This window comes from Schistocerca cancellata, chromosome 12 (genome assembly GCF_023864275.1).
Source record: "Schistocerca cancellata isolate TAMUIC-IGC-003103 chromosome 12, iqSchCanc2.1, whole genome shotgun sequence".
Classification (NCBI taxonomy): Eukaryota; Metazoa; Arthropoda; class Insecta; order Orthoptera; family Acrididae; genus Schistocerca; species Schistocerca cancellata.
In genome coordinates this window covers 169,005,090-169,032,536 of record NC_064637.1, presented here as the reverse complement: position 1 = coordinate 169,032,536, position 27,447 = coordinate 169,005,090, and the positions used below count along the sequence as shown (strand labels likewise).

Here is a 27,447-nt window from a genome sequence, read left to right as displayed (position 1 = left end):
GGCAGCTCTTCGTGTTGGTGAGTGAAGGCTGTGGAAAATTTCCGCGAGTGCTGCCGAGAATAGTTTCGGTGATGTGGAATTTCGTTGCCCGATTGCTCTTCGATTATGAATCTCTCGCTATCCTGACAGAGCTGTGGCGTATTCTGTACGCTCCCTCGGTATACTGTTCTCTGAGCAAAAACTTCGAATCCGGGCCAGTGTGACGATTCGTACTGATCGTGTAATTTTGTTCACAGCTTGCTCCGTACAGTTCTGAAACCGGTTAGTTCCTACGCTCGATTGAAGCGCAGTGATTTTTCTACGCAGTCAGTAATAGTTCAGTGTGTATCTTGTACGTTACAGAGGGAAGTTTAATATCCGGCACCGAATCAGATTCCCTGCCCGGACCGAGTATCGATAAGGAGAACGTGTCGGAGGTATTAGGACGACATACTCGGATCACAGTTCGCTCCCGTTCGGAGCCCTGCCGTGGCTCTTACTGTTTCGGATATAGCCGGCTGCGTACGAGAGCGTGCCTCGGCGCGGCTCCCCGAAGCTAGTCTCACGGGGGTCTTCGAAGCCTTAAATTACGTGACACTGAACGGTAGAGGTATGACCTCACCTGCACTGTGTTTGTGATCTGGATTGCTTCCCCGACTGTCATCTTAAACGCAGATGACTTTACTGCACTTTGGACTGGTTTTTCATTAGCAGTTCATTTTGTAAATTCCGTTGTCAACTTCCGAAGTGGCCTGTCGGTCCACTAGTCTGTGTTACTACTGGAGTGAGTGACCGTAAACTGTGTTCCGTATGTGTGGCAGAAGATACAAAAGGAAGCTCGTGAGTCTGTGGCGTACGATGTCTCGTCTCTATCCCTTCTCGTAAACTAAAATTGTTCCAGTTTCGGGGGAATGTTCCCCCACCCCACCCCTAATCGTGAGACATTCTGTAACTTACATTAAAAATTCCTTCCGTATAGGTGTCCCTCCGGCTTTAATCGCGTCTGTCGAAACACGTCAACTCGTGTTCCATTCCTCGTACGACTTTGTAAACGTAGTAAGGTATTACCTCAGTTATTAGAGTTGTCAACTGTGTGCATTTCTGATTTGCCTCTCAAAGTGGATAAACGTTTAAACGAATGTTAGAAATGTTCGTACGATTTCACTCTCGGGGTAATGTCGCTCCTCTCACAAAACGAGACAGTACTCGACATAATGTTCTGTTTTGTTTTCTTAATACTCTTAATGTTTTCAGTAGTTTCTCTTATTTAACTTCCGTTTTTCATTCTCGTGTCGTTTTCAAGATTCGCACTGTGTAATTTTTTTAATTCGGCTCATTCTGTCGTAGATGTAATACTGGGTACGTCACAATTTGTCAAACCTCGTTCCCGTAGAATAACACGTCGTGCCTATCGGGGGTAGTTAGTTGTGTGACACACAGTTAGGCACGGTGTGTTACGTTGTGGGAACAGTGTTTTGGCGAATTGTGACGTATGTAGTAATTTTAATTCTGACGTGCTGACACATTGTTTTTTTTTTGTATTTTATGTACCTGGAAATTCGATGGAAACGTTTTGTTTGTAGCTGGCACCAGATTGTAATAACCTTAACGAAGATCTGAAGACTGTAAATTAGTTTTACCGAACCCGGTTATCTACGATGAAGTTTTTTGTAGCAGTCTCAGTTAAGTACTTCTTCTCTTGAGCAATCCGTAGTAATTGTCGAAAATCTTTGCACGAATGTGCTCGTGTCGTAATAAGAAAGGAGGACACCCACACGGAGTTAGGGAAACGCACAGAGGTCAGCAAACGACACTCCCGGAGTGACACACTGTACCCTAATTTGCAGAAGGGGGTTTGCAAATTTGACCGTTTGCTCGACGGTGGAGACGGTCTCTGTCAGATGAGGTAATTTCGTGCTCAGTGTACGTCACTTCGTGACAAAAATCGGCTACTCGGGCTACCGCACACCGTATCCTTTTTCGTCACCTCGCCGACAGTAGAGCTGGCGGCGGTAGTCGCAGAGTGGGGCAGTCGGCGGCCGCGGGAACCGGGAGGCTCCCGGTCGGGAACTCGCCGCGAAGTGTGGCGCGGCAGCATTACGTGCCGGTCCCGTCTGCCGGGCCGGCGGTGTCCCGGTCTCGGTCGGCAGTTGTCATTTGTTGCCACCCGTACTTTAGTATTCTACCTCTGTCGACTTCGGAGTGGTCGTGTAATTAGTGTAGACACGAGACTCGATCCGAAGAAATTTTGACACTCTCGTTCCGAAATTTTGGTGCCCCGTCGTCGGTCAAACTGTACGTACCGGACTCGGGTCCCCTCGCAAAACTGAAGCAAAACGAGAGATGTCGCCAGTCGAGTTTGATACGGAGAGAAACAGTAAAGCGTATTGTGACAGGCAGTTAAGCTTCTGCAGTGCTGTCTGTCAGCACAGTACTGTATACAGTCGGTAGTGTGTACGTAAGTTCTGTAGCAGACTTGAGAAGGGAAAGTTTGTCGAGAGGTGCACTCTGATGGCAGTAATCCAGTGTAATCGTTCTTCCACAGCTAGAGGTATTTAACTTTCATGTTATACTTCATTGTTTCTCAATTGTAGTTTATAAATGTGCAAATTTTACGGTAGTCGCGAGTCGACCGTACAGACTGGTGCATCTTTTTGATGTTTAATGTAGTTTGTTGTATTTCCGTCGAGAGCCCGTTAGGAGGCAGATGACAGACTTTATCTGCAAGTTCTCTTTAATGTTGATGTATCATTATGTAGTGTTGCTGCAGCAACTTTTATAATTATTTTGCATTTCATTATACAGTTACTGTACAGCCTCCACAAATTTTTGCTATCGAATAGAAATAAGTTTGTGCGTAACTATCTCTATTCGACAGGTATTTGACTTTTTTTTCAGGCGTCGCTGTTAGTAGTATTTAGTAGATGCTTACCACTGTAAGAAAATATCTCGTTAAATATTCTTCATTTTTATTACAGTTGGCACACTGAAAAATCATTACTAAGTACGATCTGGCACTGCGGGGCAAAACGAGCCGATTCCTTTTGACGACAGTCACTCGTTTGTAATTTATTTTTCCAGGAAATGTGGAATTTTTTTTTGACAATCGCCCTTCATTTTTTGAGGACTGTGAAGTATTCTGAATGGTGGCTGGATGGAATTTTCATCCTTATTGTCCATTACACGTACATGGAATTCCAAAAGACAGTACTCCAATCAGTCTTTCTTCTGGATAACAAGGAAACCTGTCACTAACCGTACAGCAGAGATGACGAGTCACAGGTAGGCACAAAAAAGAAGACTGACGGTAGGCTTTTCCAGCTGGGTGGTAGCACTGATATACCGTGACGTTTCGGGAAGTATCACACTACCCGTTTTTTGGTGAAGTTCAGAAGGTGGGTAGTATGACACTTCCCGAAATGTGTCGATATATCGACGCTACCACCCGGATGGAGACCCGAGAAAACTTTGTCGACAAAAAAAGACTGCCACGAGTAAAGCTTTCGGCCTGTGTTCACGTTTTTGTGTGTACTGTTTACTTGTTCTCGAAGCTCTGCATTTATAAACTAGTGAAAATGCCAAGAAAATTATTTGATAGCTGTTTTTTGCACACAAAGCAGTTACTGTTCGCTTGATAATATTTAGAAAATGCTTTAATTATTCATTTTTTAATGTGAATTGCCATTCACTAAAGTAGATGCAGGTTCCGTATTGCGTCATCGAACTACTCCGTATTGTGCCAAGTACATACGCACTTTGTCAGCTGCTGCTAGTAACGTGCAGCGGAATGTGTAGCGAGAGATAACAAAAATATTAAAGTGCAATTTTGGTGTAGGGTTTTGCTCTACTGTGTATGTTCTGAGTTGGGAATAGCTACACAGGGTGTAAAAAAGAATCATCCGATTTAAAAAAAAATCGTAACTGTTACTTATTTGAGATATTTGCACGATCGACGTACTGTCGGAAAGAGCAAACTCTAGAGTATTATGTGGTACGTCGAACAGAGTGATCAGATTTTTTAAAAAGTCGTAGCAATTAATTTATCTGTGGTAAGGTATAAATTACATTTTTCTTTACCGAGAACGCTATTATGGGAAGTACGTATCTCGGTGTGCTTTAGGACTTTCTTTTCCCACAGCTGGGAGACTGATTCGAACGACAGCTTTTACTGACGGGATGGTGCACTGCCATACTGGCATCCGCAAGTGCGGAACTTTTTAAATCGGAGGAGTGCCGAACGGTGGATCAGTCACACCGGATCGAACGGTTGATCCTCACATTACTGACCTCCGAGGTCACCGAGAATGACTGTACGTGGTTATTTATTGTGGTGGTTTATAAAAGAAGTGTTAAAGTGGCTCAAGTTTCGGGTCGTAACTGTGTCAGTAACTCGACTATCGATCTGTCACCCTGATGCTCTTCGTGATACCTATTATCTCGATTATTTTGTTACGGTCACCTTTCCACAGTTTCGTTAAGTTGTAGACTCGGTATGCATTGCCACTCCTCGTACTGTGCAACTCCGTCTCCTTCGGCAGAGGGTCGAGGGCCGTAACGGCGCACACGTCCGCGCCAGCTCGCTACAAAATGTGTAACTGCACTTTACGGAACTCTTCTGTATTTTTGTCCCTCTATCCTTGTTTTAGACGGTTGCAGGGACTTCGTATGTTCAGTACAGAATGAAAATTAAAACACCTGCAGCCGTCTACTTTGCATTTAATTTGATAAACTAATCGACAGTGTTACGTAAACCGGACAACTGCGGACACCGGTTATTTAGTATCGGCTCTCGTGACGACCGCACTCGAAATCGGATTCCTCCCAATTTACATCGGTCGAGGGGCCTAAAAATGGTGAAATGGAAAACCGAAACTGGACACGTAAATAAACAGAATGCGAGAGAGACGTCTGCAGGTTTTTTAGTTTTCATTTCGTATCTTCTATATTTGGTCGGCCCAGGTAACATTTACAATATTGTGTGCACAGATCTCTTATCAGAACGACACATCCGACGTGAACCTAGGAACGGGACAGGAGAGAACGTTCCTCTTCGGCTCCTTTCCTATTCCTCGTCGTCCGTGCAGACAGTTCCTCTCGTTCTCTACCTTCCGAAATACGGCCGAGTCGTGACGCTGGAGCGTAAGCGACCCCCCTCGCGGGACGTGGAGGACATCGGACCGCGTCGCGCCTCGGCGGTGTCCCGTGCTCGCGTGTCGGAGCTCTCGGTGCTCCTCCGACGACCTCCGCAGTGACGGAAAATCGAACTTCGAACTCCTTCCTCACCTCCCGTCCCTTCCCCCTCCCCGTTTTACCGGGGCGAGATTGCTTTTTCTCGGAGCTAAAACGTAAAAATAAATTGTCCACGACCGAGGCTCCCTCTCACGAAACGGGAGGTCGCAGCCGAGGTACGGTAGTGCTTGCACGTTACCGAATTTGACGGTGTTTCCGCAGCACGCGCACGAGCTGCTGAAGGCGGCGCAGCAGCGATCCGGGCGCCCGAGCTTCTTCCAGGACTTCGTGACGAAGGTGCAGCGCAACCTGGCCGAGGCCCGCAAGGACAACGACTTCATCTACCACGAGCGCATTCCCGACCCCAAGGCGCTGCCAGCCGTCGGCAAGGCGGCCCTCGCCAAGCCCTCCGCCCTGCCCGACAGGCTGAGCTCCGGCTTTAAAGGTGAGAGTGTGTATGTCGTACAGCCGTGTAGTAGACAGTGTGTATTGTGAACGCGCAGTTATCGTTTGCACGAGCGGAGGAAAACGGGTGAGTCCCTCCCGCCCTGAGATCTGTAGGACCTTCCCCGTCTTCCTCGAGGAAGAAAATATTAGTTCTGTAAGCTATAAAAGGGCATTTACTCGGAAAGGTCTCTTGACGGCAGTACTAATATTTTGCCTCCAGAAAGTACATTGTGGCCAGCAGTACTGTCTCGCAAAAAAAATTAGTTTTGACGAGTTTATTTCGCTTTTGGTAGAAAGCGGTATTTGACGTCGTCATCTAATCGACCTAATTTCAGATTGTCATTCGTAACAGTAACGACAAAATGTCGAAGCCTCTGATGAAAAGCATCCGACAGAACTGGCTGGAATTAGGTAAGTAGGGACACTACATTGTATAACTTGTGAGGTTAAGTTTACAGCCCAGAAATTTGTGGGTGACAGTGCGATACGTACTGTAATACGAGTGTGGCTTATTTAACTGTCGAACGGTAAGCCAGACTCGACCGTCGAGGAAGGGACTGCCTTCTCGACAGTCTCTAGAGTGGCGGAGGGACTAGCGGTTCCCGCTCGTCAACAGAGAACGACAGAGATTTTCTCGTTATCGGTATCGGTTTCCGGCATTTTACGTGAACCTCTGTCGACATTAATGAGCGGAGCGTGGTGGCTGTTAGACTGGACTTCGTCATTTCGAGGCAGTAGCAGCAGATCGTATGTATGTGATAGATTTTGGACTTCAGTAAGAAGTATAATCGAAACAGTCTTGTAGTTGACAGAAATATAGGTCTACCCTGTTGTTTTCCTCTGCCTGGAAATTGGGGTGGGGGAAGGGGGGGGGGGCATTCTGTAGCATCCATTTCGTGGAAAAAGCAGAATTTTACTAATAAGCTTTAAGGAGAACCATACTTGATGACTCCTGAATGGTCTGCTGATCCAGTTGTCTGTTAGAAGAGGAAGTTTAATTATTTGTATTACTGCTGTGCACAGATGTATAAAGACTGATGTCCAAAAATGTGCTTTCACAGAATTCTCCCTACAGTGTACAGCCCCGAGCATTGTGGTTTCTCGACCTCCGTGAACTAAACTTAGGATTTGTACAGATACGATCCATTTGTTTCATTTCAGTGCATTTAATCCATTTAATGTAATAAGTCTCATTCCATTTTGAAAGAAGTAATAAAGCAAAGAGTACATCAACTGAAGGAGAAAATAAAAGTTCATGTTTTGTAGTACAATACTTTTTAATCCCTTAACATAGTCCTCCCAAGTTACCTCATATTTATTATTTTCATAGAAACTTAAAAACTTTGTTATTGCTCAGGCAACTTAAGAACAGACTTAAAAAAACCTGATTTATATCTGATTTATATCTGTTTGGCTGCTGAGAGAGGACATCCAGTTCCACATTTGTATCCTGACTGTCAAGTTTTGGTTGGCGTGGTTGCCGCTAGAGCTCACCTTTACTGTGTGCGGTTTTGGATACTCGGTAGGGAAACACACTTTCGGCCTCTTGCCTTGTTTGTTGTTTACAGTACTTGAGAAAGTGGATGGTTATAGTGATTCTGAGGTTTTTATTGAATTCATTGCTTCAGAATGTGAAGAAGAATGTGGTTGTACTTCATAAGAAGAATGACCCCCCCCCCCATCCCCATGAACCATGGACCTTGCTGTCAGTGGGGAGGTTTGCGTGCCTCAACAATACAGATAGCCGTACCGTAGGTGCAACCACAACAGAGGGGTATCTGTTGAGAGGCCAGACAAACGTGTGGTTCCTGAAAAGGGGCAGCAGTCTTTTCAATAGTTGCAGGGGCAACAGACTGGATGATTGACTGATCTGGCCTTGTAACATTAACCAAAACGGCCTTGCTGTGCTGGTACTGCGAACGGCTGAAAGCAAGGGGAAACTACAGCTGTAATTTTTCCCGAGGGCATGCAGCTTTGCTGTATGGTTAGATGATGATGACGTCATCTTAAGTAAAATATTCCGGAGGTAAAATAGTCCCCCATTCGGATCTCCGGGCGGGGACTACTCAGGAGGACGTCGTCATCGGCAGAAAGAAAACTGGCGTTCTACGGATCTGAGTATGGAATGTCAGATCACTTAATCGGGCAGGTAGGTTAGAAAATTTAAAAAGGGAAATGGATAGGTTAAAGTTGTAGTGGGAATTAGTGAAGTTCGGTGGCAGGAGGAACAAGACTTCTGGTCAGGTGAATACAGGGTTATAAATACAAAATCAAATAGGGGTACTGCAGGAGTAGGTTTGATAATGAATAAAAAAAATAGGAGTACGGGTAAGCTACTACCAACAGCATAGTGAACACATTATTGTGGCCAAGATGAACACGAAGCCCATGCCTACCAGTACAGTACTAAAAGTTTATACACCAACTCTCTCTGCAGATGACGAAGAGATTGATGAAATGTATGATGAGATAAAAGAAATTATTCAGGTAGTGAACGGAGATGAAAATTTCATAGTCATGGGTGACTGGAATTCGATAGTAGGAAAAGGAAGAGAAGGAAACGTGGTAGGTGAATATAGAATGGGGGTAAGAAATGAAAGAGGAAGCTGCCTGGTAGAGTTTTGCACAGAGCATAACTTAGTCATAGCTAACACTTGGTTCAAGAATTATGAAAGAAGGTTGCATACATGGAAGAAGCCTGGAGATACTGACAGGTTTCAGATAGATTATATAATGATAAGACAGAGATTTAGGAACCATGTTTTAAGTTGTAAGAAAGTTCCAGGGTCGTAAGTGAACTCTGACCACAATCTATTGGTTATGAACTGTAGATTAAAACTGAAGAAACTGCAAAAAGGTGGGAATTTAAGGAGATGGGACCTGGACAAACTGAAAGAACCAGATGTTGTAGAGAGTTTCAGGGAGAGCGTTAGGGAACAATTGACAGGAATGAGGGAAAGAGATACAGTAGAAGTAAAATTCTATGTACCAACTTGGCAGAAAATCCTAAGAAATTGTGGTCTTATGTCAAAGCGGTAGGTGAATAAAACCAAAATGTCCAGACACTCTGTGACCGAAATGGTACTGAAACAGAGGATGACAGACTAAAGGCCGAGATACTAAATGTCTTTTTCCAAAGCTGTTTCACATAGGAAGACTGCACTGTAGTTCCCTGTCTAGATTGTCGCACAGATGACAAAATGGTAGATATCGAAATAGACGACAGAAGGATAGAGAAACAATTAAAATCGCTCAAAAGAAGAAAGGCCGCTGGACCTGATGGGATACCAGCCAGAGCACGCGAAGGAACTTGCCCCCTCTTCTTGCAGCCGTGAACCGTAAGACACTAGAAGAGCGTAGCGTTCCAAAGGATTAGAAAAGGGCATGTCATCCCCATTTTCAAGAAGGCACATGTCATCCCCATTTTTTCTTTTTTTTTTTTTTTTTTTTTTTTCCCCCCCCCAAGAAGGGACGTCGAACAGATGTGCAGAACTATAGACCTATATCTCTAACATCAATCAGTTGTAGAATTTTGGAGCATGTATTATGTTGGAATATAATGACTTTTCTGGAGACTAGAAATCTACTCTGTAGGAATCAGCATGGGTTTCGAGGAAGACGATTGTGTGGAACCCAGCTCATGCTATTCGTCCACGAGACTCGGAGGGCCATAGACACGGGTTCCCAGGTAGATGCCGTGTTTTTTGACTTCGGCAAGGCGTTCGATACAGTTCCCCACAGTCGTTTAATGAAGAAAGTAAGAGCATATGGACTATCAGACCAATTGTGTGATTGGATTGAAGAGTTCCTAGATAACAGAACGCAGCATGTCATTCTCAATGAAGAGAAGTCTCCCGAAGTAGGAGTGGTTTCAGGTGTGCTGCAGGGGAGTGTCGTAGGACCGTTGCTATTCACAAAGTACATAAATGACCTTGTGGATAACATCAGAAATTCACTGAGGATTTTGCTTGGTATATTGAGAGGTTGTAACAATGAAAAATTGTACTGACATGCAGGAGGATCTGCAACAAATTGACACTTGGTGCAGGGAATTGCAATTGAGTCTCAATGTAGACACGTGTAATGTGGTGCGAATACATAGAAAGAAAGATCCTTTATTATTTAGCTACAATATAGCAGGTCAGCAACTGGAAGCAGTTAATTCCATAAATTATCTGGGAGTTGGCATTAGGAGTAATTTAAAATGGAATGATCATATAAAGTTGATCGTCGGTAAAGCAGATGCCAGACTGAGATTCATTGGAAGAATCCTAAGGAAAGGCAATCTATAAACAAAGGAAGTAGGTTACAGTACACTTGTTCGCCCACTGCTTGAATATTGCTCACCAGTGTGGGATCTGTACCAGATAGCGTTGATAGAAGAGATAGAGAAGATCCAATGGAGAGCAGTGCGCTTCATTACAGGATTATTTAGTAATCGCGAAAGCGTTACAGAGATGATAGATAAACTCCAGTGGAAGACTCTGCAGGAGAGACGCTCAGTAGCTCGGTACGGGCTTTAGGAATACAAATGTCTCAAAAACGAGATAAACAGGAAGTGCAAAATATCTTAAGCAGGGATGGCTAGAGGACAAATGTAAGAATGTAAAGGCTTATCTCACTAGGGGTAAGATAGATACTGCCTACAGGAAAATTAGAGACCTTTGGAGAAAAGAGAGCCACTTGTATAAATATCAAGAGCTCAGATGGAACCCCAGTGCTAAGCAAAGAAGGGAAAACAGAAACGTGGAAGGAGTATATAGAGGGTCTATACAAGGGCGATGTACTTCAGGACAATATTATGGAAATGGAAGAGGATGTAGATGAAGATGAAATGGAAGATACGATACTGCATGAAGAGGTTGGCAGAGCACTGAAAGACCTAAGCCGAAACAAGGCCCCGGGAGTAGACAACATTCCATTAGAATTACTGACGGCCTTGGGAGAGCCAGTCCTGACAAAACTCTACCATCTGGTGAGCAAGATGTATGAGACAGGCGAAATACCCTCAGACTTCAAGAAGTATATAATAATTCCAATCCCAAAGAAAGCAGGCATTGACAGATGTGAAAATTACCGAACTATCAGTTTAATAAGTCACGGCTGCAAAATACTAATGCGAATTCTTTACAGGCAAATGGAAAAACTGGTAGAAGCCGACCTTGGGGGAAGATCAGTTTGTATTCTGTAGAAATGTTGCAACAAGTGAGGCAATACTGACCCTACAACTTACCTTAGAAGATAGATTAACAGGGTGTATACAACCGGGAAATCCGGGAAAAACCCGGGAATTTTTTCATCCGGGGGAAAACCGGGAAAAACCCGGGAATTTTTCGGAATTCCGGAAATTTTTCATTGTTTTAGCTTTCGGTTAAATTTTTGTAATTTTGACTGCAGAACTGATTTTCTAGCAAAGATCGTTATTGTATCCTGCTACTGGAGAATGATACTGCAGCAATAAAATATAAACAAGAGGGAAAAAAACTTTAGTGGCAAAAGAAATGTGCAATTTACAACGAAACCCCGTGCACGCACAAGCGTCTGCAGATAACAAAAATATGAAAAAGGCCGTAGGGCGCAGACTGTAATTCTTCGTATCAATGAACTGCTTGCTATGAGCATGACGTCACAACTGTTCACATTAGGTTCGTTTGACCAGTTGCCAGCGGTCTGTTGCGCATGCGCATTTGACTCGCGTATAAGCAGTACCTTCTCCCACTCCCCGCTACGGCGCTACTTGTAGTTTGGCTGTTTGAGTTGTAGTGGGGAGGGGGTTAACCTGCACGTGACCCATGTTTACGTTAAGTGATTTCGCTGCTACTCTTCGTTTACAGCTCCCACGTCACATGAAAACAAAACGGATTTCTGTGGCCGTGAGCTATCAAGTGAATTAAAATACATTCACATGATCACGGAGGGCAAAAATATATTAGTATTTTATTTCCAAGTTAGTAGCAGTCAAGCATTAATCGCCTTGCAGAACAATATTTTTGCAAGTTTGCTAAAGAAATTTGGCTTGATTAATCTTTCCGCTGAGGCGATTATTTTATTTGAAACGAAGTGTTTCATTCTACAGTATTGGCTAGTTCCAACTGTTCGCTGAATTTCAAGTGCACGTTATCATCTTTTGCCATGTATGGCATTATGCCATAATAAAGAACCAAAAATGAGATCGCATAGTACTGGTACTCCAAGAAAATTTATATCCCAAAAACCACACTGAAAAGCTTAATATCAGATGGGACCTGCTTCATCGTGAATCTGGAAAAAGCCAATTTGCACTTCAAGCTGAATTATGCATTTTAGTATGGTTCACAAAATTCCGATGCTCTTTGGAGTATCGTCTGATGCCCTGTTTCTTTGATGGTGTAATCTAAGCTCTCTTATTGCTTTATACACACGAACATGCGGGCTTCCTACACCACTGCAGTTGCACACGCACAATAATGTCTGTTTTCTGGCGCTCTCTGGCAACTGGTAAATCGAACCTATAACTAACAGTATTGCGAACGGTGGTTAGAAAAGCGTTACTTTCAAAGTAAATTTCTTTTTACCCAAGATGAATTATGTTACGTGTGAGAAAGAGGGATGGATATCTAAATCACAGAGCGTTCGAAACTGAACAGTTTGAGGACCAGCCACTTACAAAAATTTCGAGCCGCGAGACATTTATGTCATAATTTTAAATTTACTGGCATATTTGTGTGATGTATCTTAAAGTATAACACATGCAAAAAAAGATCAATATTACATGTGAAAGCTTAACTTCTGTTGTAGCGTGTTAATCTTAGAGACCAATATTATATGTGAAAGCTTAGCTTTTCTTGTAGATATACGGTACTGTGTACATTAATGTAAACTGTTAACTTTTCCTCTTGTGTGTTCGCGCTATTGGCTGACTAAAACACGTGTCCTATGCTCTGAATAGCTGCTGTCGTCGTCTGGCGAGATTTCGTGGCTTGAGATATGACTCGCTTACAAAAGGACATATCAACCTCGGTTTCAACGCTCCGGGAACTAACGCGTTGTGTTTGGTGCAATTCGAATTTATACTTTCGTAATACGGAAATATGCAGCGTATATGTTGCTGCAAAACAAAGGTCTTTCCAAAACTTCTCTGCCCCGTCTTTTCTTTTTTTTTCCGGGAAGATCTACGCGATTGTATAAAACATTAACCATTCCAAGGATTGATAAGTTTTACAGTTGCGAGGGAAAATCTACGGAAAACGTACTGTCATTTAGCACGGAAAAGGTGTATTTTCGCCCGGGAAAAAGCATATTTTTTTAAACGGGATATCCGGGAATAATCCGGGAATTTTTTTTCCTTGTCCCCGTATACACCCTGATTAAGGAAAGGCAAACCTACGTTTCTAGCATTTGTAGACTTTAGAAATCTTTTGACAACGTTGACTGGAATACTCTCTATCAAATTCTGAAGGTGGCAGGGGTAAAATACAGGGAGCCAAAGGATATTTACAATTTTTACAGAAACCAGATGGCAGTTATAAGAGTCGAGGGGCATTAAAGGGAAGCAGTGGTTTGGAAGGGAGTGAGACAGGGTTGTAGCCTCTCCCCGATGTTATTCAATCTGTATATTGAGCAAGCAGTAAAGGGAACAAAAGAAAAATTCGGAGTAGGTATTAAAATTCATGGAGAAGAAGTAAAAACTTTGAGGTTCGCCGATGACATTGTAATTCTGTCAGAGACAGCAAAGGACTTGGAAGAGCAGTTGAACGGAATGGACAGTGTCTTGAAAGGAGGATATAAGATGAACATCAACAAAAGCAAAACGAGGATAATGGAATGTAGTCGAATTAAGACGGGTGATGCTGAGGGAATTAGATTAGGAAATGAGACACTTAAAGTAGTAAAGGAGTTTTGCTATTTGGCGAGCAAAATAACTGAGGATGGACGAAGTAGAGAGGATATAAAATGTAGACTGGCAATTGCAGGGAAAACGTTTCTGAAGAAGAGAAATTTGTTAACATTGAGTATAGATTTAAGTGTCAGGAAGTAGTTTCTGAAAGTATTTGTATGGAGTGTAGCCATGTATGGAAATGAAACGTGGACGATAAATAGTTTAGACAAGAAGAGAATAGAAGCTTTTGAAATGTGGTGCTACAGAAGAATGCTGAAGATTACATGGGTAGATCACATAACTAATGAGGAGGTATTGAATAGAATTGGGGAGAAGAGGAGTTTGTGGCACAACTTGACTAGAAGAAGGCATCGGTTGGTAGGACATATTCTGAGGCATCGAGGGATCACCAATTTAGTATTGGAGGGCAGCGTGGAGGGTAAAAATCGTAGAGGGAGACCAAGAGATGAATACACTAAACAGATTCAGAAGGATGTAGGTTGCAGTAGGTACTGGGAGATTAAGAAGCTTGTACAGGATAGAGTAGCATGGAGAGCTGCATCAAACCAGTCTCAGGACTGAAGACAACAAGTGACGGCAGTCGGTCAGGCGACTGACTTTGCTTGACAGTGGTAAGAGAGAAATTCTGTGCTCTAGCCACCTTCTCCAAGATTTCCACTCACAGGAAACCACTGTGCAATACAGTGTCTGACTTCGTGTTTACGAAATTAAAAAATGACTAAGTTTCATGATGAAAGTGTGATGCACAAGTGTACTTGCGATTTTATGAATGGTGTTCTCAAAAATAATTGTAATTACTTATTTTGGGGGTTACAAGTTATCTTCAAATGTCTGTATGAAACGTCATTCATCAAAGGACTTTTACATCGATAAGATTACTATTTTTGAGAACATAAGTTGCACAAAAGGATGTGAATGGTTTAAAGTTATTTCCATCAACTATTTGTACGTGTGAGAAAGTAGAACCGTGTCAGGCACAGCGCAGTGGAGGCTGACTCCCTTCTCACGGTTGATTTACTTACATTTCACTGCCCGAATTAGTATTTCTAGTTTCAAGTTATTTTTATCTAAAAAATTCCCAGTAAAGCATGTTTAGTCAGTTATGCTGTTTCAGATAAATGCAGTCTCTTCATATTGAGGAACTAGGAATACAGTAGAGAGTAAATTGGCCATTCAGTCTTCTCCTGCTTTATATTGCCACACCTCTAACTGTCCCAAATAACCCCAATAACAAATTGTGTAACTTAGAAGCTAAATACATGTACTTTATAAGCTTGTAATGGTTTCAGGTGTTCGTATATCGCATAAAACCTAAATGAAACAAATGTATCGGTTTCGGTTTGCAGACTTGTTTGCCGAATTGGTGCCCATCGCCGTTCACCAGGCACTGGCTGCGTACGACGTCAGGAAGGCCGAAATCGTCAACTCCGAAGTGACGAAGCTGCGGGAGTCGACACAGTTCCTCAACAGGTAGGCCCACGGCGAGTGAGCGCCCGCTTTATAAATGTGTGTCTGCACGTTGAAGTGAGCAGGTCGATGTCAGTTGTGCGGTTCGTCGGTATTGTATCTCAGCCATTGGACACCCAGTTTGTCTGAGAGTCACAGCTGAGTTATGCTAGCTCGAAGCTCGTGTCGATCTCTCTTCTCTTCTCTTTTCTCTCTCTCTCTCTCTCTCTCTCTCTCTCTCTCTCTCTCTCTCTCTCTCTCTCTCTGAGTAAGTTAGTAGCTAATTGCAAAAATTAATCCGGTCTTTTTCCTCATAATTTGGAGCATTCTAGAAACTTAAGCCATGAGGTGTGCACTTTTGGTCACTCAAACTAACCAAAACAAGTCTGAGTTATATAGCTCTTTCTTTTTGTCTGTGTGTGTGTGTGTGTGTGTGTGTGTGTGTGTGTGTGTGTGTGTGTGTTTAGGTGGGGGGGGGGGGGGGGGGGGGGACGAGAGAGAGAGAGAGAGAGAATGTCTCACCATACATTTTTAACTACAACTTTGACTGTAATTCTTCTGCTAATTATTGTTTATAAATCAAATCTGAGCAGGTAAATGTCTCTCTTTGTGATTCTGTTTTTCAGTGTAAGCAACAACATCAAGAAATAAAGAAGCTGATGGAAGAAGAGGGTGTGCATCATACTGGGAAAAGAGTTCACAGTAGACATTTTGATGCCTACATACATATACGTATATGTTTTTGTTTTTGTACCAATAAAATTTCCCACTTTTACTTGTAACATGTAGACGAGTTAATATCCAGCCTATTGTTGTTTTAAGTTGAACACAGAAAGTTTTTTGTATAAAAGTTTACAGAATTGGTCAAAAACTGAGATATTCTTGTTTCTCTGGCAGCATAGTTGAGTGTGTAAAGCAGCGAAAACAAATCAAAATATTGCTCGAGGAAGAAGCGTGGTGGTGGTGGTGGTGGTGGTGGTGGTGGTGGTGGTAGCTTATGTGCACTGCTCGGTACAATTTTTGCTCTCAACATTTATTTTTATTATATTGTGAAAGAGAGCACCGACTAAACAAAAATGTAATACCTGTTTGAAGGTGACATTCATAACTTTGCATTCAGTGAATCAGTGACTTCAAATAAATAGCCTATACAAAGAATGTGACAGAAAAACACGACGACATGTCCCAACAGTGACTATCACACACTGTTATCCTAAATGAGGACTTCTCATCTTTCCTTTTGTGAGATCCAAACTAAAATATATTTGCCTAAACTGGGATCAGTATCACAGTAATACACCTCGGAAAATGCTGGAAATTGTGTGATATATCCGTTAAGCCATTTGTATATTCCTGACGATAAACTAGTCGTGTACGAGATATGTTTGGTACGCAGATATTCACTGTCGGTTTGTCACGAAAAACTTTTCACGTACTGAAGGCTCTCTGAAGTGTGTAGGAATTAGTGACTACTATCTGCTAATTATGTGCAAAACTTTCTCTAATAATGTAACAATTAACACTCGACATTACACATCCTTCAGAGTTTTGAAGTTCTGCGGTCCGCTACATTTCCAGCAAAGAGGCAAATTCGAGCTTATCCGGAGATTATTTGTGAGTGGAAGGAGGAGGGATTTGCATAGTACCAATTCAGATATGGGTCTAGTTGTGATCTCTTGTTATTGTGGTCCCAGGAGGAATAGAAAGGAATTATTCTTCAATTTGAGAGACGTTTGGCCCAATCGCAGTAATGATACTGTATTAATGATGTTAAAATCTGACTGCATTAAAACTGACAAGTCTTTTAAGAACGAGTTTCCATTTCCAGACACTGCATCACGAGGGTCAGAATATCTCGGATCGGCCCGTAGAAAATACGTACTGCGGTCACACCGCAACGTACCGTCTTCGACAGGGACGAGATCGGAGGAGAGTGCTCCCCACCCGAGCGGCAGACCTCGACTGTGTCGCCGTTAGCTCGTAAGTGGACCGTTTTGGCGGCAGAATCCGGCCGGTGCGCCTCTGTGGTTGTGCGACTGTGGACGGTTTCGGAATTAACACTCGATCAGATCGTGGATGTAGGCGTGCAGTGTAGGCGGCGTAGCCCAAAAATTTTACTTACTTTTTTGAATAGATGTGTGCTCTTATTCGTCGAGATATTCCGAGTCTTTTGATCGAGTGTGTCTGAAGGTGGAAGCTCGTTCTTCACAGATGTTTGATGTGATCAGATTTTAATGTGATTAACATTATTAATATAGTTTGCCAAAAATTTTCTTTTAAGTTGTTAAATAACGGCCGAGACCTCACTTCCGTCAAGCTGCGGACAGAATTAAAGAAGTTATTTCCCTTATGTTTCGTTATGTGTAAAGACAGCATTTGGAAAGTGCAGAGTTCAAATGGATGTTAGAATAAAAAATGTCTGGCTGGTGACGTACAGTCTGAAAATATTCAGTACACACACATACAGGAAAACAGCAGCTCGATAGCTAGTGAACGTGGTTCTCTCTCGTCTGTGGTTGTGCGCCACACATTTCACCCTATAGGTGAGTAGTTGCGTTTTCCTTATTTTCTGCATTGTTCCATCTGGGAACTTCCGTTCTTATACTGTTAGGATAGGTATTTCTTCACAACATCATAGAACCTTTTAGCACCTCCCTTAAGATGTGCACTTTGTTCACCTTGGTAATTAATTACTTACTAGGCATACTTGAGTGAAAATGAGGCGATTTTTACAAGACTTCGAATGAATTTACACCTTCCTGAAAATTTTAGCTTTTATGCTGTGTGTGTGTGTGTGTGTGTGTGTGTGTGTGTGTGTGTGTGTGTGTGTTGGCGCATACACTTCCCCTGCTAAGGCACTCGTGTTACATTGTAATATTTTGGTGAAAATCATTGAGCCATCATTCGTACTGAACTACTAACAAAAGTAAACACTCTTCATGAACATAGACATGGTGGTTAAGTGTACTCCTTAGTGTTAGTGTGTAAGGTTTCTGGCTTGGAAGCAAATGAGCAACAATATATGTAAATTGAAGGTGGAGGAGAGGAGAAGGGAGAGGAAAGGGGAAGGGAAGGGATTACCGATATCAGCTGCAACGGGACACAATGCGGAATGGGCGGTGACGAGTGAAAATGTGTACTGCACTGGGATTCGAACCCGAGACCTCGTGCTTACTAGGCAGGTGCATTTACCACCGTGCCTCCCGGCGCACTGTATTATCGCATCTGTGCAGACTGTCTCGGCGTGACTCGCGGCCGACCCACGTTCCTGCCGAGCGCCACCTCTGTGCAGTCCCTGTCCGTTTCCTCCACACTCGCTACTCTGAGATTCACGCAGGTGCTCGGGCGTACTTGTGCTTCCGCACCGAAGGAGGTGGATCCGTCGTCCGTCGAGGCTAATCTGTTTTACGAATGCGCGGTATCTGTTCTTATCGATATATCTGTTGTTATTTGACGTGTCCGGTGTAGGTCTTCAGAAAATTATTTCGAGCTAGATGCCGATGTGCTGATGGAAGGGTGTTTAATTTTTAAATAACCGTCCTGCTGTTTTCGCGATTTATTGAAGTTTACGCTGTGCACTAGCCTGTCACTAAAGCAAGACTTCTGCACTGTATTAATTCTGTAATACTATATCATTAAAAGGCTCGATTGCCTTGTGCACCGTGTGAATTTTCGTAACATTCTCGGAATGGTATTAAAAGTTAAGCTTACTGAAAAAATGAGAGCACACGGGGCTACAGGGGGAGGCAATGTTTCAAAGTGCGTGGCAGGTTGAAATTTTGCGGCACGTCGGGTCCCGAACATGGAGCCTGGCGTTTTACAGTCTTACCGACTCGAGACGCGTGTTTGCAGTTCCCCGTCTGCCAGTACTTCTCCTGCCTTCCAGACTAAACGCCCACGTCCTTCTGCGTTCTTTGTGAGTCTGGCGCTCCTGCCAGAAAGGACATTGTGGAGAAGTGACTTAATAAGTCTGCGGTGCAAATACGAGTCGGGGATTATACGAATCCGATAAGCTGTCTATCTTATAACGACGCGAGTATTCGAAGGAGGGAGCAGTCTTTTTCTGTGTAGATAGCCCAGTCCTGATTTAAAGGAGAATAGTGATAGTTATTTACAATGTTTGTTGTTTTCTTTTCTCTTGCCATTTTCCTGTTTCATTACTCGTGTTTGGATTCTGAACACTAATTTGTTACACACAGTATCCAAATGAGTGACATACCAGTCAAACCCCCTCCTGAAGCTACACCTGTGTTGGCAGACAGGCTGATCTGGTAAGTGAAACAAATTGGTAAAATGAAAATAATTTGGGAAGCTGCCAGATGTGCTGCACGTTACGCAGTCACGGTGAGTAAACTAACGTGGTAAAACAGAAAAACAGATTAAGTTGTTAAATATTTCTCCACCGAATTGTGAAACCTGTTACTCGGGTACCACTAAACAGCAACTTTAGCAAAGTGAGCAAAGCCTGCCACAGTAAAACTAAAACAAAATTTTCCTCTCCTTAATCGTCCTATACTGACACCACTGGAACTCTGCAGTTGCCTCACTCCTTTCAGGTCGGGAGTGTAGCAGTTTGACGACTGACAAGTGAGAAGTTGGAGGCACCGCGGTTTCTACCGTGTAACGATGTCGTTCTGTGCCTTACAAAATTGTGATACGTGAAAAATGCCACAGAAAAAGAGTTCGTTCTACTAGTAACAATCCTTTGTGTCGAGGTGTGCCTCCGAGCAGCTGGGCACTCGAGTTACTACGGAGAACTCGCAAGTTTTAGTAGCGGGAGCAAGAATACATAAGTATTTGTCGACAGTCGTCAATTCCTGCCGATAGCGTAGTGGAATGCACGTCGAAAACTCTCAGAATTTATTCGACGACAGTAGTAAGTAGCGGATTGTTACTGGAAAAGTTGAGATATGTAGGCACGCGCTGTAAGGATTCCGAAATGTCCAGATCAGATAATGTATATTTAACAATGCCCAGAAAGAAGGAAAAGCAGCCTCACCTTGTCACCATCTTAGATTCTTTCCAGGCTGATGCAATTCACACCAGTATTTGTGGTAACTACAGCAGGAAAGAGTATCGTACACTAGTGAAGTTGCTAGTGTTGTTAAAAGAAAGCGAACTTTTCAGGGGTGGGAAATGTCACTAAATATTGTGCCGAAAACTGTGAGTTTCTGTTACAGACCCCCAGACGGACGCAAAGGCCTGTTAGAAAAGGCGTGTATTGTAATGGCTCGAAGCATATTTTCGCATAAAATTTTGGGCGACGGCATTCGTTCCGTAATATGGCTAGACGAAATGTGGGTTAATACCGGGGAAGCTGTCAGTAAATACTAGACGGATAACACCGCGAGCGGTAGTGGTTGTCAGCCCACTGGGAGAGGAGTGAGATTAATTGTGGTCTGTGAAGATTCTTCCATTGGTTTTGCTCCAGATGAATTCTAGTTTTTTGGTCCCAAAAGACAGGTGACTGCCATCGAGACGTGGACCACACGTGATTTTTCGAATGGTTCGGGAATTTTTTTAAAACTGTTTTCTGTCCTTACAACAGTCGTAATTGACAGTGCTCCATATCATTCACAAATACCGAACAGAGCCCCGACCGCAAACAACTGCTGAGGAGGTACGGTGCAGTGGTTACAGGCACGAAATATTGCTGCAGATATTAGCACGACAGAGCTTCCGTTACATTTGCTCGTTAGAGAAAATAAAACCTGTTCGGCCTACACACGTAATAGACGAAATCGCCACGGAGCGGCATTGTACGTACTGTAGTAAGGTTACCACCGTATAACTGCCATTTTGATGACATTGAATTAGTGCAGACTGATGTGGAAGTATCTGTAAGGAGCAATACCAAGTCCTTTGCAACAAAAGAGGTGGAAAGGCTGTCACGTGAAGCTCTCGAGACTGAGTATGCAGCCTCGTGGAGAAAAAAAGTAGTGTGTGTCGAACAACATAGACAGTACCCCTGAAGAACTAATCAATTGTCTCGGTGGTGACAATAGTGAAGATGTTTCTGGTGCAGATTCCGATAACAGCGACAGTGAGGCATCGGATGGAATTTTGCCACTGTCACTGTACATTGGCGAGTGAAAAGCTACGGATATCTGATATGGATTGCAACACTCTCATAAGAAAACATAGAGTTAGAAGTTACAATTTCGGTTGTTATTTATTTTGTACACTACATATCGTATTGTTTTCGAAACGCTTATTTCCTGTATTTCTTGGCTCTGTTACCGAAAGTGTGTGCTTTGTTATACTGATATCTACAGTATTGTGTGGTTATTTATTTGCTGTCATTGGTAACAACTCTAAAATGAATTCTCTGCTTACTAGCTTACATTTACGAGATGGAACAGATCGTCTGCGACGAGTATAGAAGCTGCTGTTGCAGTGTTTCTGTTGCAGTGTAGCCAACCTAACTTGAGACAGTGTGAATTGTCAAGCGCAGTGTTCCGCTGGCAGAGTTATACTGTGACTCGCTACTCTTTCTCGAATCTCACGTAATGACACTACACCACATGGGAAACCTAAATCACTCGATTAACAGAGTAGTAGGAGAAAACTGTCAACCTGTATTCGAAATAAATCCTTTAAGTGTCGTAACTATTAATCTGCATTCCAGAAAGTATACATGCCATCAGTATCGATACAAAATCACGTTATTATGTTGCCTAGCTGGTAGTACCTCCAGCCAATCGAAGCCAGTGACAGCCTCAGAAAAAGTTAGCAGATAAGTGAATGAAAATGCTGAAAAGAATGCATGATAACAACAAACCTGTCCAAAACCTCATACTAATCACTTGTTTCTAACAAATGAATAAAACTGATGATGTATGCAGAGTTAATTTAGTATAGGATGTGTCTGTGTGTGTGTGCACTTCATATACAATGTGCTACATCTGACGAAATACGTTACCGATACAATACGTAAACAATGAAATTGTCTTTACAAAATTAAAATTCTCTCTTTAAATAAATTTCAGACCCTGGCATTTAGGAATCTCTCAACTTTAGACCGTGGCTTAGCATTACACGTGTATCCATCATTCTGTCAAGGTCTTTTACAACTAGTAGAAATTAAGTGAACAGAATAATAGTCAACAACGTAGAAAAAGACAGATTGCTACTTACCGTAAAGTAGACACACTGAGCAGCAGACGAGCACAATTGAGACACTTACATAAAGTGTCTTTTAATTGTGTAACTTAATGGGCCTTCTTTGTGGTAAGTAGCAATCTGTCTGTTCCTACACTGTTGATATTCCTGCTTGGAGTTTCAGAATAATAGTCGGTATTATTTCTTACCTGTGCTGAAATAATGAGAGTACATTTCAGCCAATTTATAATACTTTCCTCTCTGCTGTAATTTCTGTAGACATTTATTATTCTTCTTAAGCATTATTGGTAGAAGAAAAATGCGATCAAATTTCTGTTCGAGGTATGAGGTTTGTCATTTTTATTTTTTTTTTAACTTTTTTTCCTCTAGCCAAATGGTTAGCATCGTTGGAATGCAAAGTGTGTGCTGCTGTAATACGTTTACTGTGGTGTGTCTGAGGTCCACTAGAATGATACTGTTCTTTGGATTTGTGGAAAAAGTAAGTGTGTGTGGGTGGTTTAACGTTACACAAGTCTGCTGTTCTGGAGTTACGTCATTAAATGGTTTGAATGTGTAGCGTGTAAAGCATACAGCTGTACTGTTCGTGCAAAAATATTGCGGTCGATAAATGAGAATATGTACATTTCTACACGAAACTGAAAGTAGTAGATTGTGTGGAAATAGGGCTGTGTTCAGAAGGGATAAGTAATTCCCAAATTATGGAGGTTATTTGGAGCCCAGAAACTGTTCATTTCACTAGGAATTGACAAGTCGCATGCACATACATACCTTCGAGGTATAAGTTCAGTATGGAAAACATTATGTAAAGTCGTGTAAAAAATGAGGTGTAAAATAATTTTTAGATTTTTGCTGTGAAAGTGCCCTTCTCAGTTGTTCGCTTACCAGTCAGGCAGAGTACAGGATTTCTCCAGACTGGAAGCCACAGGTTCAGTGTTGCGTCACTGCATCTACTGTCTACTGCCTTGGCAGTTTAGGCTGCAGATAGTTCTGTATCAAATGTATCCCGATACCTGTCTCTAATATTGCTAATTTGTCTTACACAGTTGAACGTAATTGTATAGTGCAGAAATCCAACACAACAGAGAAATAAAATGTGTTATATCTAGTATTTTCGGTAATGAAACACCTTCGATAATACTGCCAGAGAAGTATACCGAAGAAAAAATTGTTATATATATATTTTTCCATTGTAAATTGAAATTCAACATGTGACACAGTTTTGTTTTTCCACACTCTCTGCATTTTTGAACTTGCTGTTTTTTTAAAAACTAATTTGGCTACACATTCTGAAACAAGCTATATTACACAAGTTCTCACCATTAAATTCACTTGCTCACTGTCTCATAACACTGCTGAAAAATTAATTTGGTCAGTGTGCTGACATATATGTGGTGAGCTAGGGCCTTTAAAAACAGAGCAGTACATAGGGAAAGTACGTACGAGCTGCCAAACACAAAGCACCGGAGCCGAATGGACCGACATGCAGACAGATTTCTATCGTTTGGAGCTTTTAGGCAGTTTCTTGGCCAAGAGAGAGGAGCAGATAAAAAAAATGAAGATTCATTGCTAATAGAAAGAAAAAGAATTTGTGTCAAATCCAAGTGCAAAAAAGATACAGTATACGAGAGACTCAAATCCTAGCATGTTACGAACTGCAGTTAAGATAATAAAAGTTGACTGATAAAATAGCATACTAGTATATCAGTAAAATGCAATAAGACAGGAAAAATATGAGTAACAAATAAATACTGAAAAGAATATGTTCCTGTCCCTGAACTAGGCACTCTACACAGATTCAGATTGTCACCTCACTGAAGAAATGGAAACTTCTTAAGAAAAAGATACTAAATTTAGAAGGCTTTAGACAAACCAGAAACACCGACAAAAGAAGGGAGAAAGACAATACTCGAAGGAAACGGAGTACTGGGAAAATAGACCTACTGGGGTGCTAGTAAATAAAAACTGTATCGATTCTCACGCTTCTGCGTACTGACGAACGTGAGTAGAGGTTCGAGGTTAGAGGCTAGTTTTATCGGCATCTCTTGAAGACGTACAAAAACGACCAAACATTTACTAGCTGTGGGGCACCACGTGCCCAAAATGTAGGCTCCTGAGTGTGTGTACCCAATAGGAGTGGCAGAGTCCTCGAGAACTGCTGAGCTGCTGCCTCCTTGAAACTGACCCGGAGGAGTGAGTCTGGAGGAGGAGGAGGAGGAGGGGGGGAGTTACATAAGCACTCTCCTCTCTCTCTCTCTCTCTCTCTCTCTCTCTCTCTCTCTTCTTTCCTCTCCACTCCTCTTCCCTGAAAAGTGCTACTCCAGTGATTTTAAACTATCTTGCCTGCTGCGTGGCTTATGCTCTGCGAGCCACTTATCAGCAGCTGTTTTGACTGCTCCAAAAGCAGTGATAATTATATCTGAGCAGTTGACCTCTAACAGCCACGACACTCGGCAGGAGAACTACCACAATGATAAGAGGAACTAATTTGTCTTTTACGTTTTGTCTGCCAGCTCCCGTCTGTCGTAATGCGGAGCGAACGTGCACGTCTGTGAAGGGTTTATCTGTCTGTTGTGCAATTGACAATTACTCGTGGACTGTTAGAAAACAGTGCACGTATAACTGTACAACTTGCAGACACCTTTTTAAGTATCTCAATTTGTTACTCTCTCTCCTTATACATTTACACATTGATGGATTTCGTTGCTGACAGAAAAACAGTTTCGAGTGAACTGTGATTTGCACGATCACAGTAAAAAGCAAAAAAATAATTTACTCGTAGACATTGTGTGCTCGTCTCGGACTCGGAATGGAGTAATATGCTGTAACGACACGACAGTCGATGAGATCCTGTCTGACGTGAACCGAGAAATTGGGAATCTATAACGAGCCGAAAGAAAGTGAAAAGAATACCTTAAGAGTTGTCCTTTCCACAAGTTATACAAATATCTAGATTCGAGGATTCAAAACTTCAGTTAGCTGTACGGCAAATAGTAACGTATCGTAAACACGGCTCGATGGAGGTGTAGGAAAATATCCCCTCGCGTAATCGACTGAGTATTGAGGTTTCGATAGCAGATAAGTGGCAGCCTTTAGTGTAACTGAGAAGGCAGCAGCTTCCTGCAAAGCAGTGGTCGGCTTTCTAATTTGCTCAATCGGGTGTAGCTGTCGTAAGCACAGACAGCATCAAATGATACAGCGACAGTTTACTGTCGGTACAATGTTCAGATATAGTTGCTGTGGTTTCACCGTCTAATATCGACGTATACCTCTACTAGTTCCACACGCTCCCGAGCGTCATTCTTCTCGACGGGACCTGTGAAATACGGAGGTCGAACGAATGCTACGGAGGGGCGGACGAACCGTTCCGTTGCTCCTTCTGATAACAGAAAAAGGTCTTTCCTTTTAATACAGGCCTTACGGCCGATGCTGGACCCGAGTGGCCCAACTCGTGTCCCCGAGAGTGTACCTTTCTGTTAATTTTACAGAGACTCGTCTCCGTCAGTCGAGACTGCGACAGTCCGCATACTCCCGGTCGAACACAGCTGAGTCAGTGCATCCACCTGACGTCACAGATGTGGCATCTCGAGCCACCGAGCCCGCTACATATTTGGTGTACGATAGCTCGTTATTTGTGCCGTATCGAGGTATTCTCGCTTCGTCGATCTGCACTGCAGTCTGCTCGCGCCGACTAAATTTTCCACCATTTGCCGAGTCGTATATTCTGTACCGTTACCCTGCGCGTGTACTGCCCTCCTGAAGCATCCGTATCTACTATTCGGTGACTCGAGGTGCGCGAGAGCAGATATCACCCGTATTCGAGTGTACTTCCGTCGCCCTCGTCCAGTCTGTTCGGATGGTAATGCAAAATTTGTGGCTTTAAATTTGTGCCACAATGTGCAACAAGAGACTGAGCAGTGAACCGCATCTGTTTCGTCCACTGTCGCAGTAAGTGCTAGTACCTCACTGTCGGTCAGGTTTTCCTGTCCCAGTTCGTCATATCTCACAGCAACTACTGTAGCCCACACGACACTAAGTTCCCCGGTCTGTACGTATTACGGGACCGGTGACGTTTCGCGTGTCGTCGACGTGTGCGGTGCGGGTGTGGCGAGAGTGCACTCGACTTAGAGTGCGGCTGCTTTGCCCTTCGGGAATTTTGTGTACCGTTTTTCGTAATTGACGTGAGGGTGCGACTCAAATGTGCGCGTGTAGTGAAATTGACACTGCTCGAAATCCTTACTCGTGGCCCAATCTGAGCGGCCTAGCCTCGTCTCCTGCCCTCGCTTCCTCCATGTCCGCTTTCCTTCCTGCTGTCCGCAGCCTTATTGTGTCACAGTCTGTATCGTACTGTTCTTTCCGTAACGGTGCAACAGTATTTTTGCTTACTTTCGAAGTTGTCGCAGCCCTCTTTACGTCCTGAATAACAGGAAATTACTCGTATTTCTCCTTTCTCAGGGTAGTCACTTGCACAACTCACGAATTTGCGTGCCTGGCTTTGAAGTGTGCTTTTCTTCCTCTGTTTCGCTTCCCGTGTCGGGCTCGCATCACTCGTCAGCCTGGACACTGTTTCAGATGTAAGAGAAGTGAATAAATGATAGAAACACCGAAAGAAAAACAAATTGTGAACTAAACTTATAGTTAAATGAAACAAAATGACAGCTCACTCGAGAAATATTAGAGTCGTCGGTAAGTTTGTCACGTGTGCATTCAGTTTGCAATTTGGTCACTGTCCACCTTTCGTGTCGCTCGGCAACAAAATGACCCTGCCAAACTGACAGTATCTGAGACTCACCTCCCAAACTGTAATTATGTACTTAGTTCCAAACACTAAGCGCTAGAAAGTACAGGCTGTGTAATATATACTTGACTAGTTGTTCCTAATGAGATCGAAAAGGAAATGGCCATCTTAAAACAAATTGCAAAAACCAACTCTTTCGACACACGACAGGTAGATATCACTTTTAATAAAGTGCAACAATCACAAAGTACTCCACTAATAGGTAATCCAAAATATATGAAGATGACATATATGGGAAACATATCAGATAGAATTACTAATTTATTCAAAAATTCTGGAATAACAATAGCATTCACAACTGACAGTACTTTACAACAAAAATTAAGACATACCGTAAGTAAAGATAATGGAAAATTTACCAGATCAGGAGTGTACAAGTTCCAATGTAGAGACTGTGAGAAAATATACATCGGCCAAACAGGTCGAAATTTTGCAGTAAGGTACAAACAACATACTGTCCCCTCATGGTGAGGGGACAGTAGAGCAGAATTTACAAGTTCTTCATTATGCAAATAAAGGCTTACTTATAAATATCTTGGAAGAAATCGAG

The 27,447-nt window shown here is 42.7% G+C and overlaps 2 protein-coding genes across 10 annotated transcripts in view; both read left to right on the top strand.

Annotated features, from left to right (window-relative positions):
• The window catches only part of LOC126109880 (protein roadkill), a 695,429-nt gene that overhangs the window by 156,935 nt on the left and 511,047 nt on the right, over nt 1–27,447 (top strand). The gene's annotated exons all lie outside the window — the stretch shown is intronic.
• LOC126109878 (programmed cell death 6-interacting protein) overlaps nt 1–27,447 on the top strand; it is a 157,669-nt gene that overhangs the window by 47,208 nt on the left and 83,014 nt on the right. For all 9 annotated transcript variants that reach the window (XM_049914956.1, XM_049914955.1, XM_049914952.1 and 6 more), the window contains exons 7-8: nt 5,431–5,653; nt 14,881–15,004. In XM_049914956.1, coding sequence (XP_049770913.1) covers nt 5,431–5,653; nt 14,881–15,004 — 347 coding nt within the window. The remainder of the gene's footprint in view (nt 1–5,430; nt 5,654–14,880; nt 15,005–27,447) is intronic.